At 28.8% G+C, this 13,975-nt stretch overlaps 2 protein-coding genes across 12 annotated transcripts in view; one reads left to right on the forward strand and one right to left on the reverse strand.

Moving 5' to 3' along the window:
- The window catches only part of LOC107165504 (uncharacterized), a 38,807-nt gene that overhangs the window by 8,281 nt on the left and 16,551 nt on the right, over positions 1 to 13,975 (forward strand). For 6 of the 10 annotated variants that reach the window (XM_015513761.2, XM_089223099.1, XM_089223097.1 and 3 more), the window contains exon 1: positions 11,863 to 12,002. The gene's annotated coding sequence lies outside the window, so the exon portion shown is untranslated. The other 4 variants (XR_016190885.1, XM_089223098.1, XR_016190886.1 and 1 more) reach the window with 4 other exon arrangements.
- Positions 1 to 13,975, reverse strand: part of LOC107165495 (zwei Ig domain protein zig-8-like) — a 233,486-nt gene that overhangs the window by 5,165 nt on the left and 214,346 nt on the right. The window contains exon 4 of one of the 2 annotated variants that reach the window (XM_089223095.1): positions 11,592 to 11,906. In XM_089223095.1, coding sequence (XP_089079221.1) covers positions 11,592 to 11,906 — 315 coding nt within the window. Of the gene's footprint in view, positions 1 to 11,460; positions 11,907 to 13,975 lie in introns of those variants that run through there. The other variant, XM_089223094.1, reaches the window with a different exon arrangement.

Raw genomic sequence — 13,975 nt, forward strand, 5'->3', positions numbered from 1 at the left:
AAAACTAATTTATTGTAGTATTAACTGCTTTGAACTCCTAGGACAGGAGTCCTAGATAGATTTAAGGTTTCTTCAATTTACTCACAGTCTTTATATACCATTTACATTTGCTTAAATTTACTACGCTAATCAAAATAATAATAATGTGAAATGCTAATGAGAACACATCCCTTAATTTAAAACAATCATTGCATATCTTAGTTAATATACGCATTACATCGAAATTGTTACCTCCCTTCCTGTCCGTATTGTAATAATAAATAAATAAATATGTATATGTAAACTATATACTAAATATGACTGTCTTAGAATTTTTTAGAAAAATCGTATGTCTAAAAAAATGTAACTTAGTTTAAATGTAATGACGGTGGCAAAGGGAACACGCGCGTCAAACACTATACTAGGCGACAATATTTGTTATCCGTGATAAAAATAAATATGAAATTATTCTCATCGAAAACGGTCAAATGTATTCACCACGAGTTTTCAAGACTTTTTACTACGACAATGGTTTTGACAAACTTTTTTGCCCCCCATCTATGAAATACATAATGCAGACTGAAAGTCACGACAAGATACAAATATGGCGCGTTTAATATACTTGTATATACAGAGTATTTCTTTTTAGACGCATCGTCGAGGGTAAGGATTTTTTCTCTTGGTTCGTCTGTGAACAACTTATTCGGTTGGTTGAAGTGTATTGTATAGCACTCAAAAAGTTTTACGTCAAAATCGCCTTCACCACTCCTTCTCATCACATTTTCTGGTGGTTGGATATCGCGACCAGTAAATGTAATAATAATTCTTAGGAGTCGTCGACTCGTAGTAGACTGAACACTATTTTAGCAGATTAAAATTTTTACTCACACTGTGGAGTGAGAAATTCCCAAGGGACGGCGTATATTGTATATAATTACCCTCCACTAAATCTCTGCTAGTATTCCCTATAAATCATTCACCGAATTTCAGTTTTCTGATAAGTATAATAAAGCACATTATTTTATTAGGTACGAAAAATGCGAAATATTTAATAATATATTATGTGATTAAAATAAAATATACAACGATATAGTAAAATAATTAAGGTTATTCGTAAATTATTGTTCTTACTGGCAAACATAATATTGACGGATGCTCATGTATATTTAATAAACAAACTATTATTACTGTAGTCACGCTGTAATATTGTATTAGTTAAAAAAAATATTATTATTACTACTATTAAATTAATTTATCAAAAAATAAAATAAATAAATCATCGTTGTCATAATACATTCGATGATGGGAGTATAAAAAGGACTTTTCATCATCTAAAATATTATGTTCATATACATTTAATATTCGTTATTTATTTACCAAAAAATTGTGAAATAGTTTTAAAACTATAAAAACTGCGTGTGCTTATGTATAATAAGCTCCCTCGTAATACCTATAACTTGTATATTGTTGATATTATCAATTTTTTAGCCTGCTATCCGAATGCGCCGTGAACATTATTCGTTTAATAGTTGTTACCAAAATTCGTTTTGCACACAGTTCGACAATAACTTTCTAGAACTTTATATCTCAGTGCTCCATCTTGTTTTGTACACCATACCTGTGAAATATAATACATAATAATGTGTCGAACCCACGTGCAAAGGCATATAATGCCGATCGTCATTAGTGCGCAGTGTAAACTAATATACAACAAGGAATGTGGTATTATTACAATATGTATGCTACTATAAAATTCTGTAAAATAATGTAGTGAGGTAGGGTTCGTTTGTTATTCTACTTCTTCATTATCTCTCTATCTGATTTAATATGGAATTATATTCTGTTTATTATTGGTATTTTTGTTTAATATAGATATTTTTTGGGGTTTGGGCTGGATACAACTTAATTTTTTTCTGACTGATTTTTCTTACCGAATTTACATAACGCTTTATTTATTGCTAAGGAAACAGAAACAAAAAAAATGAACTTAATTAAATTCCTTACAAAATGTAGCATGCTACAAGACATTTTTCATCTATAATATACCCCTAATATACCTATCTATGAAGCCTCCATTTTCCTTACAGAGGATAAATATCTATAGTAGCAAGTTATTTTGAAATTTCCAGTACACTAAACATTTTGTCATACATAACGTATACATCTCGGAAATAGAGGGGGGTTGCCTTGAATCCGGATGACGACGAGAGGAGAGATTTAAAAAGGCAGATAGATTAATTTTTTATTATTTAATAAATGGACCACTGCCTATGGTACCCGCGCGTGTTTAATTTTTAAGTAGGTGTAAGTCAAAACTGCCGCAATGTCACAGTAGAAGGCAGTGAATTATTGCTTGTACGAATGTATAATAAAAATAATATAAACGAGTCAAAACAGTATCAAATAAAATACACTATTATGTCCGTTTAAAAACAAATAGGTGTCGTATATTGCGTAGGACAATATTATAAAAATTGTATCATTTTTATACAATGCTAGTTTAATAATATAATAAAAAATATGTAACCAAACTGCCCGTTTAATATTACATTTTATATGCAATTTTCAATAGATTACATTTCACATTATGATTTACATTGCAGTAAGAATTGAAGTACCTAGACCAGCTACATCAACAATTGCAAATGTGTTTACTGAAAAAATATATAGACTACCATTAAATCAAATACGACTTCCTCAGTTTACTTTCTCGACAACCAAAACGAAACGCAGAAATAAATTTTTTCCTCCCGTAAAAGCACGCAGTTTTGTTTTTATTTACAAGTCTTGTTTATTTTTCCAGATAATATCAAATCCACGCCAGAGCGTATTACGGGACGATTCTGACTTGATTCTTTGCCAATAATAGATTATGCAAATCCAATGATAATGAGGTCTTGGTAGACCAAAAGGTGAAGAAAATACTGAACAGGTATTATTTTTAAGCGTATGAATGTCATTGGCGCAACTAGGGGGATGCAAAAGGGTCTTTAGCACCCTCAAGTTCTAATTTAGCACCCCTTGATATTTTAGATCTAACTATTATAATTATAATAAAACAACATCAATTTTATGTTTTTAATAGTAAAGCATCCCACGTTTTAGAGGTCTAGTTGCGCCGATGATGAATGTATTATCAACACACTTTTCTCTATATATAATAACACCTACAATAATACTGCTGTGGGACATAACCACTGGTGAAACACTGTAATATTTTTTAAATATTTTATTAGTAAATAATGTATGACAATTATAATTTAATCAATTTCATAAACAGGGTGATTCATTAAGACTTAGAATTCTCACTGCCATTTATTTTTGAATATAATTAATTCGAATTATTATCTTTCAAATTTTTAAATAAACTTTGAGACCATATTTTCAAATTCTTGAGATTTATTATAAAACTTATTAAGTATCCTGTGGCGATATAAACTTCAGTTTTTTTAATAAAATGTTCAAATGTCCTCTTTTTTACTGTAAAATATTGAGTGAATATAATTTTGTTGAAATTTTTTTGATGTACATAATTCAGAATTCCAACGTGTAGTTTTTAGTCTTTCAGAGTATGCTTAGTGAATCACCTTTATATTGTAGACAATTAAGTTGGCAGTGATGAGAATTTGGCCGATTTAGGAATTTCCTGACCCGAGTGAACAATAAGGGGCACTGGACCCATAGATAATAAATAAATGGATGGGACATCCCTATACCTTATACACGGAGCGTTCTGTGATCGAAGAGAACTTATGTTACCACAGTGGTTAGATAGTGGTTGCCGGGTAGCATAATTTTAAAGCATGACGTCTCGACGCGCGAAATTTTAAAATATGTCAGGCCATTAATTACCATTCGACTATCAACAATCAGATAGGGCATAGAACCATAGATAATTAATAATTTTAAATGATGACAATAATATTGATGTAATAAAATAATAATTGTTCGGTATAAATACAAATTAATATAAAATGGGTGATCTACTATAGGGCACTATGTCAAAAACTTATAATAATATAATGTATAATAATATCACAGAATAGAATCTATTCAATAGATAAATAAATATGATATAAGTATATAACTAATATTAATAATGATAAATAATGATATTTTCAATTTTGTTATTGTCAATCATAGACTTAGGTTAAGTCTAGCATGAAGTCTATGTTGTCATTTTGTCAATAGATAATAATAAAGTAAACAAATAAGAATTTATTTAATTTATTTGTCATGATAAAGTATAAACATAGGTTAAATAATAGGTTAATGAATAAGTTTAGTTACATTAAAATTAAAATTAAAAACCATATAAAAACTTATTAAAGTTATTGGTTTTGAAATAAAACAAGTTTTGTGTATTTAGACCTAATTGTTATGGTATCATTTTTATTTTTTAATTCGTGATACATTCGTATATCTAAATATGTATTTGAAGATAATTAAATTCGTCAATTGGTCCCCGTGAGTATCTAAAATGGATATGTTTTCGCTGCAATCGTTTTTATTAAAATATATGTTTAATTGATGCAAATTAGTACATCATTTTTAGTTATAATTCACAATATTATAACATAATAGTTAAAACTTTAATTATTTGATTTCTCTATTCAAGATAATATACGGATATAGTAATATAATGATTTATTATTATTTAATATTTATGGTGATAAACTGATAAAGCCTATGATACCAATATTCAGTAACCTGTGCTACATTTTGTAACCATATTGGTAACTTAAGTTCTCTTCCGTCCACAGATATATATAATAAACTAGATTGCTAACTATTGATAAGACGTGAATCAAAGTTCCGCCATTTTATCTGAGGCCAGAAGTATTATCAATCATTATCACTTTATGATATCCGGAACGCATATTAACATTCCGCACATCAAAGAAAACCATAGACATAATAGAATGGACTGCGTTTAGAGAGAGATAACTTAAGCCAACATTGTGCAAAAGAGAAAACCATACATTTGTTGATTTGTTGAAAGAGCCAACTCACTTTTTTAAATGAGATTAAACATTTAAAGTATAATATTCCTTATGTAATGAAAAAAATTAGAAAAGTTTAAAACATGATTTTGTATAAAACTAACTTGGTAGATTAACTCGAAACCATAATTGTCAATTTTTACAAGAAGATCCCAAGTTAATATATTTACTAAATTAGATGATTTAACACCTTTAAATGAAATGGATACAGCAATTGACTTAACTTTATTTATATGTAAAACTAAAAATATTTAAAAGTATATTTAATTGAATTGATTTATATAATTATTAATTATAACTAATTGTGATTTACAGAATTATTTTTCTAATATCGAAAAAAAAAACATTTGTTATCAATATAAATAATAAGTGATATGGTGTTCCGGCCTCGATTAAAATGGCGGATTGTTGGCTTCAATTAAATACACAGGCTGTATAGGCCAGTTAGCAATCTAGTTTATTATATATATCTGTGCTTCCGTCACAGAACTGATGAGAACAATAGCATGGCCCATCCATTTCTTTATTATCTATGACTGGACCAGGTTTTATGTGGTCGATACGCAGATAACAAGATGTTGGCAATACTACTTCCTATCACGACGAGTTGTGAATGTCCCTTATTTACAACAGCGGTTACCCGATCACGATTACCATTTACTACACTTGCGGTCGTTTATTTATAGTTCACGGTAAAATCGCTAGAAGAATGTAGCTGTCGAAGTGTCGTGGTAAGCTCCAAATTGTATGCTCATAATTAATAGTATCGAATAAACGTGATATTTTCAATCTGCCATTTTTCGGAAAATGCCATTTGATTCGCGTCGTTCGTAATTGCGTGTTTAATGGTTTAATGGTGTGCAGTTTCATAAAATTCCGACGAAACGAGTATTGTATACAAGTATACGAATAATATATGCTCATAACTTTCGCGGACCAATTCGATCGTTTTCCAAGGATTATGTGTGCCACAAGTGTAGCTTCAAGGTAAGACCACAGAATAGATTAAATATATTAAATAATGGTAAGACGTACACCAGTTTACTATTTTATGAGTAGGTGCATTAATAAGAACCGTTAATAAGGAATATACGTGCTATTTTGTTCGTCTTTATTGCATCTGCAATTAATGCGTAACGTAGTGTAGTAAAGGTCAATCAAATACAAACGAAATTCCGAAAATATATAGTCGCGTAATTGCGTAAAGCACATTGCAATTGATTTTACTGGTAGCCGGTAGGTATGTTCGCACAATCCCTGCATGGAAGAAAAAATAACCATAAAAATCTGTCACCGTTCACACGAGCTAATGATCTATTTTGAGTGTCCTGTTTTATAAGTATTTATGCACAAATGTATAATTTATATTTTCCATCACACGATTCTTCTCTCAGTTCTCAGCTTCTCAGGAGTTCAGGACACTGTCAATTTTCGCCAACATCTGTGCGATTGATTAACGAATCCCACTCGTTATATTTGTATTTTTTTTTTTGACTGATTGGTAGTAAATGTCTGAAAACTTATACTTTAAATACGAAATAGTAAAACAGCTATCCCTCTAAAAACGTTCCGACTGAATTAAAATGTTCAAACGTAGAAAACGTACAATTTATTACCTACAAAAGACATAGGTATTAGCTTTTTAAAGTTATTTTTTAAAATATTGATTTATACTTACTAATCGTTTCGAATAATTTAAAATGTAAATTTAAAAAAAAAAATGTGTTTTCATTGGTTGGTCTACGTGAGCCAGATTTGCAGAATGCGATGATATTTTAGATTAAAATATGAAATAAGTACCAAAATTAATTCACGTTTCGTTCACTATAACCACTTATCCTTATACATTTTTGATCTTCTTAACTTGATATATAACATATGATTTTCACTTCTACTACAGTTACTTATGTTTTTACCATAATGGTTTAGCGTTGATGCGCTAAAAGTAAATTCTGTATAATGTAAGAGAAGAACGGATGTACCGAACAACTTTTCTTAAAAGCATAAGCATAATCGGCGAACATTATACACTCTGCAGACAGTGATGTGTATTTATTTATTTTTTGGAAATTTTTGAGCGATCGACTTTTTATTTTTCAATAACCTACTTTGCTTAAAACTACATTTTTGTAAGTTTTCTCTCCGTCGCCGCAATTTTGAGAATTTCCAAGATAATCGGATTATATGACACCTCAGAGAAAACTATACATGCACTCCTGTGTATTATATATAACCGTATATAACACATGACTCGCGATTTATAAAGCTCTTAAAACAACATAAAACGAACCGGAGTTGTACGCAATAGTGCTGTAAATTAATGCGAAAGTTTTAATCTTTGATCAACGAATGGTTATTCACTATTTTATTGTACATATATACGAATGTATTATTATACACATTTTTTTAAGGTTAAAATTAACATGGAATAACAATTTATTGAGTTATATGTAATAATATAATATCGTTTTTTCAAATATCAATGAATCAATATAAAAAATTATAAGTTTATCGATTTTTGGTTTTATCATAATATATCTAAGGAAAAATAAAATAAATAAACATTAGTATTGTATGCATTTGTATTACATGACTAAGGAAAATTTATTAAAATAAATAAATTGCTCATATATTATTTTAATTGGTATAATTTTTTTTTAAAGGAATAAAACTAAATAAGCGACTAAGGCCATCGCATTTATTATTTTGTCGTTTAATGTTTTTAAATTGGATTTTTATTCAGTTATTTATTTATTATTATTATTATTATTTTTATTTTTTACGAGTACTGTTTAAATTTTTATATTTATTAAAAATAAAGATATTAAATTACTTTTAACAAATTTTATTTAAATATTGTTTTATAAGAAGTTAGAAAATGCCACTTCAAATAAACAGAACTGGGTTTATAAATGTAATTTTAATTAATAAAATGTTACAAATCACAAACCATTTTTCTGAACTTAACTCAATGGTATAACCAGTGAGGAAAGGTTGTAAACATCTCTATTCTATATTCGGATATCGTTTTTGCCTTTATGCGGTTTATCCGCTTCCCAATTGTAATAGGGGGATGAAATATTTATATTTTATAATCAAAAATGTTTTATGTTTTAACGATAAGATAAATTATTATGAGATCCTAATTGGAACGAGAGTTGGTTTAAGAAAGACATGTTTTTTTATATATTATTTTGAGGTAAAATGAGATCTGTGAAATATTTATAATCTCTTAATTTGGTTTAGACTGTATTATAACGTACAAGAGATGATTTTTTAAAATTTATCAGTCTTTGAGAACATTTAAAAAAAATACCAATAAACTGTGAGAAATTTTTTAATTTTTAGCAGAAGTATTTTTGTAACAAAGCTTAAAATTAATCTAATTATTATATTGAAAAGCCCCAAGGATTTTGTTGGATTACATTGAAGTAACTAAAATCGTAATTCTGTGTTGAAATATCTAATTTCGTCAAAACTTTTTAAAGACAAATTTTTTTTAAATATTATGTATATATTTGGTTAGGTTAAGTTATGAGGAATTATTTTTATTTAATTAATAATTATTAAAATATTAACTTATGAGGAACGTATAAAAATCTATTAAAAATGTTATCAATTTTGACGAATTTTGTCAAAATATAAATTTCAAAGACTTATGAAAAGATCTTGCAAATGCAGAAAATTTATTCAAGTTGAAAAATTATTTTTTCTATTATAAAATAATATTGTGTCTCTAGATGTACAAAATAAAAAAGGCGCATCATTGTAAAATCAATAGATTCAATACTTTATATCATAATTTCATGAAAAATAATGATTATGTTTTTTCATAAAAAAGTTTTTAAAATACGACATTTTATTATTGATAACTTGAATTTAACAGAAAGCTAGGTCTTCTTAGTATTACTTTATGTCACAGAATGGCCGAATATGACAGATATGTCTCATATATTATATTGATTATTAACGTATGAGCACGATTATCGGTATCTGCTTTCTTGACATACATACACGTCATATTAGATTTTTATTACTTATTTATTTGGAGTATAAATATTTAAATATTACCCTACAGCTTATTATTTACAATCCGTGCTGCTTGACAATTTCGTCAGCGCCACAGCAAAAATTATAAAATGTATTGTCGTTGCAGGTGGTATCTACAGTGTATATAATTTGTACACAAGTGATGAAGTGAAGTTTGACTTTTGTTGTATATCATTATAGAATAGCTACCTATATTATATTGTGCGTTTATTTTCGAAGTGTGATATTCTCTTGGTTAAACTATAATAAATTACCAAAACACTCATAAGAGCTTATTTAAATATTTGACGAATGTCGTAATGACTCGAATATAATTACAAATTAACATACACGAAGTCAGTATGCCTTCGGAGCTTGAGCAAACACAATTTCAATATATTTATACCTACACAATGTTTGAATATATTACGGTTAAAAAATATAATAATATAATACGCAAGCATTTGTTGTCGTAAGATATATGTATAGTCGAATTAAAATTTTCAGTCACCTAATCATAGACCCATAAACTATGAACAGCGCATTCCACTCCGTCCTGTCATCAATACTTGGTCAGTATATATCTAAGAGTGAAAAGAACATCAAGTAGTAAATCATTGTGGAAATGCTACACTTTTTGTTCCATTTTTTTTAAATCAGCATTCAGCACGATTTAAGTTAGTATTACCTCCTAAATTATGGTTGTCAGTAATCACAATTTATCACGTTATTAAGAATATAATAAATTATGATCGACGATATTTAATTGTAACACAATTTTTTATTTGGCATTAGACGCATTGTATTTCACTACGTTATTTCTCTTGTTATTCACTCTAAATCGTCGACCGGCTTCTTTCTCTTTAAGCGCTGCCAAGAGTTTATAGGTCTATGTAGGTAACAAAATTTGTGGACACATATTTTCTGAATATTAATTTATACTCCATGTAAGTTTTGATTTATAATGCTTGTTAAATTGTTATTATTAATATTATGTTTATTAACTTTTTCGCATAATTTATTTCGTTATTAAGTTGTAGCCTTGTACACATACGTGATAATATCGTTTTTAAGCATGTATATAGTCATGCTTTTATAGAACGAGCTTCAGCACTCTTTAGATAAATAAAGCATTTGAAAATTGAAAACAAAATGCATGATATATACTCAAGCGTATGATATTAAAAAATATTAACATTTAAATTTAAATTTAAATGACCTATACAACTATGTTGAAAATATATAATTTGTGTTTGTCATAATGTGCATATTTCGTAGTGATGTGTTAATAATACGACTTTAAAGTCTGCTAAAATACTTTCGAAATAGCGATTATTTAAGTACAATTTAAAAGCACTTAATAAACCCTTTTTAAACATTTTATTTTTAAAATAATAAATACTTTTAAATTTTCAATATTGCATGCAGTGTTTTAAACTTTTTATAGACTCTTGACTTAAAATATTTATTAGTGGTAAATAATAAATTGCATGATATTGTTGTGTTTCTTAATTTTGGAATTAGAGTGTATCAATTGACAATTTGGAAACCACGAATGTCAGATAATCGAGATGTCTCTTTTAAAATTATTCAGTTATTCAAAATATACAATTATTGTTATTAATATTATAAATTATTACTCGACCAAACGATAGTATATATATTTTTTAATAAATTAACCCAAATGAATTGTCCCCGAAACAACGTGTATGTTTAATAGTGTTGTACTTCAAATAGTTATAAGTATTTATGTTTGATTTCCCAATGAACTGTTTTTTATCGTTTAATTCGGCGACTGGCGAGGCGAATAAAAATGTATTATTTTGGAAAGTGTTGATAAAAAATTAAAAACGTCAGAATTTTAGTTTCATAAACGTTGTTAATTAATGGGAAAGGTAAAATAACGATTAAATAAAGTAGTTTTATTGTATTTTATTTTGTACGAACATATTGTTGACGATAGATGGCTATTATTTAAATTTAAAATTTTTCAATCAAATATTAAAAAAGGTAATTGCTTTATTTTTTTTCAGATGACGTTTGTAGATATAATAGTATACATAACTAATATTACTTTTTATAATATTTATATGTGATGGATGGTCGTTTACTCATATGATGGAGGAAGTTACTTTTCGAGAAAAAGTGCATCGAAAAAATTGTGAACATTACTTACATCTAATGCAGAGAAGTAAAAATATAACATGCTTATTTCTATAATATATACATTAATTAGAATGCACCTATATATTGAATTTATAGCTAGGCATTAAATCATTCATTTCCTCTTCCTCTTACCACAAATGATATCCGTAAACATGATATTTTATATAATACTATATTCGAACGCAATTTATATGTACATGCACTAGTATATAGGTACGATAGTTTTTAAAATTTGGATTCGGCATTTGCTCCGGTATATTCAAATACTACGCGTTGCTCTATGTCAGTAGCCTCTGCACCCTAGACGTATAAATCCGTTTGTCAGAACGAACGTTTGCACGGATATCGTTTGTTGGTGAGGAGGGGGGATGGGGAAGACAGAGGATATGACGGATATACACATGCGACAGTTACCGTTAACCACGTGCACGTTGATGGTAGCTGATTGTCCAAATGTGGGCATGCACGTATAGTTTCCGGAGTCTGCAAGCTTGGCCCGGGCTATGTGCAGCGTGCTCTTGAGTCCATCCACCCATTCGGTGTGAACGCTGACCCGCGGCTGTCGGATTGACTGCAGACTTGCCTGGTCCGTGTACACGGGCACGTTACCCAGGTACCAGAATATGGTTCCCAGGTCATGTGGGCCCTGGCTCAGCTCACACCGCATGTTCACCTCGCTGTCTTCCTTGACGTACAGCTCAGGCGGTCCGCAAATCCTGGCCCTCATCTCTGCGAATCAAACGCGCGCGCTCGATCAATGACAGTGATGGTGACGATTACATAATATTAAGACGCGCGTGGCTGACTACAGAATATGTCATTATGGTGAATAGTTATTCGTATACAAATTTTAAACTAAATTAAAATATTGTCTGAATAAAAAAAAAAAAAAAACTGTTGCTAATTACTACATTTTTGGTTACCAAAAAGAATATTTAAGGGTAATATATTATTATATAGGTACGTATCTTCGTTTACCGAGAGGACAAGGTTACTTTGTGCAATTGTGCATACGATTGCTAGTGAGGAGGTAGGTTGTTGTGGTTGAATACGATGTGTTGACGTTTTTTGGTTTGTGCACAGATTAATCCTCTCAGCAAACAGAACAAGTATTTTCAACTTATTATAATATATTATCCTTATATAACTATAACTATTGACTAAATATATGCTAATTTTCAACTTGAAATAAAATTATACCAATAATGATGTATAGCTTATACATGCTTTAGCAGAAATGACTAAATTAAATAAGGTCAGGTGGGGTAAGAGCCTAACGGCGCTAGTGCCTAATTCGGTTATAAAAAATATAATATTTCAATTTTAAAGTTTATTTCATGAAAACTACGGAGTTTAGAAATAATCGAATGTTGTGTTGGCCACACTGTAAGATAAATTAAAATAATTAAATTCTTTCAACGGAATTTGTTTACAGATTTTCATTAGTTTATGGCACTTGCTCCGGCTAAGGAATAGTTAGTATACAACTCTATAAAAATTACCGATTTTGCTCTTACCCCAGTAGCAGGGAAAGTGCAACATTTTTTTTTACATTCAATAATTATTTTTCAACCAAAAAAATTATCAAAACACTGCTTTGAATACAAATTTGAATTCCTAATACGTTCATTAATATATGAAAAAAAACAATGTTCCTAGTAAGAATACAATAAGATATATGTTCCATTAAACTGAGATTTTGCAAAACGGCGTCGCTGTTACCCCACCTGACCCTACTTTATTTTTAAATATATTTTATTTTACTCTTTAAACCTAATCTTGTACTTTTTCAGCGCGCCATAGGTGGTGACGATAATTTACGATCCCTAACTGCAGATATTTCTAAATAATATTTGTATTATTTTTTTTATAACTATTAAAAAAAAATATTAATGTTTTCATGGATTATACTTTAATTTAATACAATTGTTTGTTAACTCTGTGTTTGATGAATAAGACTTTTATACTGTATTATCTAATAAGGATTCAAGGAATTTCAAACTTAATATTTTTGTTTTCACATTAATTTTGCAATGCTTAGTAAATTTAAAGTGATTCTTTTCAGAAAATTAATTATTAAACTACTACCTTTTGTTTCTATATAAAAAAAAATGGTTGATTTTTGAAAAACTAATTCTAGTTTTAAAGTTTTGATTGAAATTCCGTTCGTTGTTTAATAATGATACATACAAGATTCATAATATGTTGTTCACGGGGAGAAGAGTGTTTTTTTTCGAATCCCATCACACGATCTTCAAGAGTTTGAGAAAGATAGATTTGCATACTTTTAAGATATTTATAGCTTTATTCATTTTTACCATGCAGTATTATTCGCCAGACAAAATATATAAGCTGTGGTTAGGTTAGTGGTTTGGGTTTTTAAACTATATAGTAGGTAAATTATGCCATCGATAATAAGATAATAATATAGTAATGAAGATGTAACGTGCTAACACTGCTAACGGTGTAGTTTACTTGGAGACGCGCTTGTAACGTATTTCATTAGTAGAAGACACCCATCGAAAATCAGCGATTTTAATGAATTTATTTTATGGCTATTTCATAATAAAAAGTTTTGTTCAAAGTTTCTAGGCGGTTGTTAACGCGCGGTTAAGCCAATAATTTGATTTTATCGCCGGGAGACAATTATATAACGGTCACGTTCATAAATTACGGTCAATTTATTGGGTTATTGAATTTTATCAAGAAACACTTAGCCTAACATTTTTACAAAATATATTCAATATGATAATATGATAAAATGTACAGCTAATTAATTTTCAATTCAAAAATTTTCA

The sequence above is a fragment of the Diuraphis noxia genome, unplaced genomic scaffold, assembly GCF_037042655.1.
Source record: "Diuraphis noxia isolate RWA-SAM2 unplaced genomic scaffold, SU_Dnox_SAM2 contig0003, whole genome shotgun sequence".
Taxonomy (NCBI): domain Eukaryota; kingdom Metazoa; phylum Arthropoda; class Insecta; order Hemiptera; family Aphididae; genus Diuraphis; species Diuraphis noxia.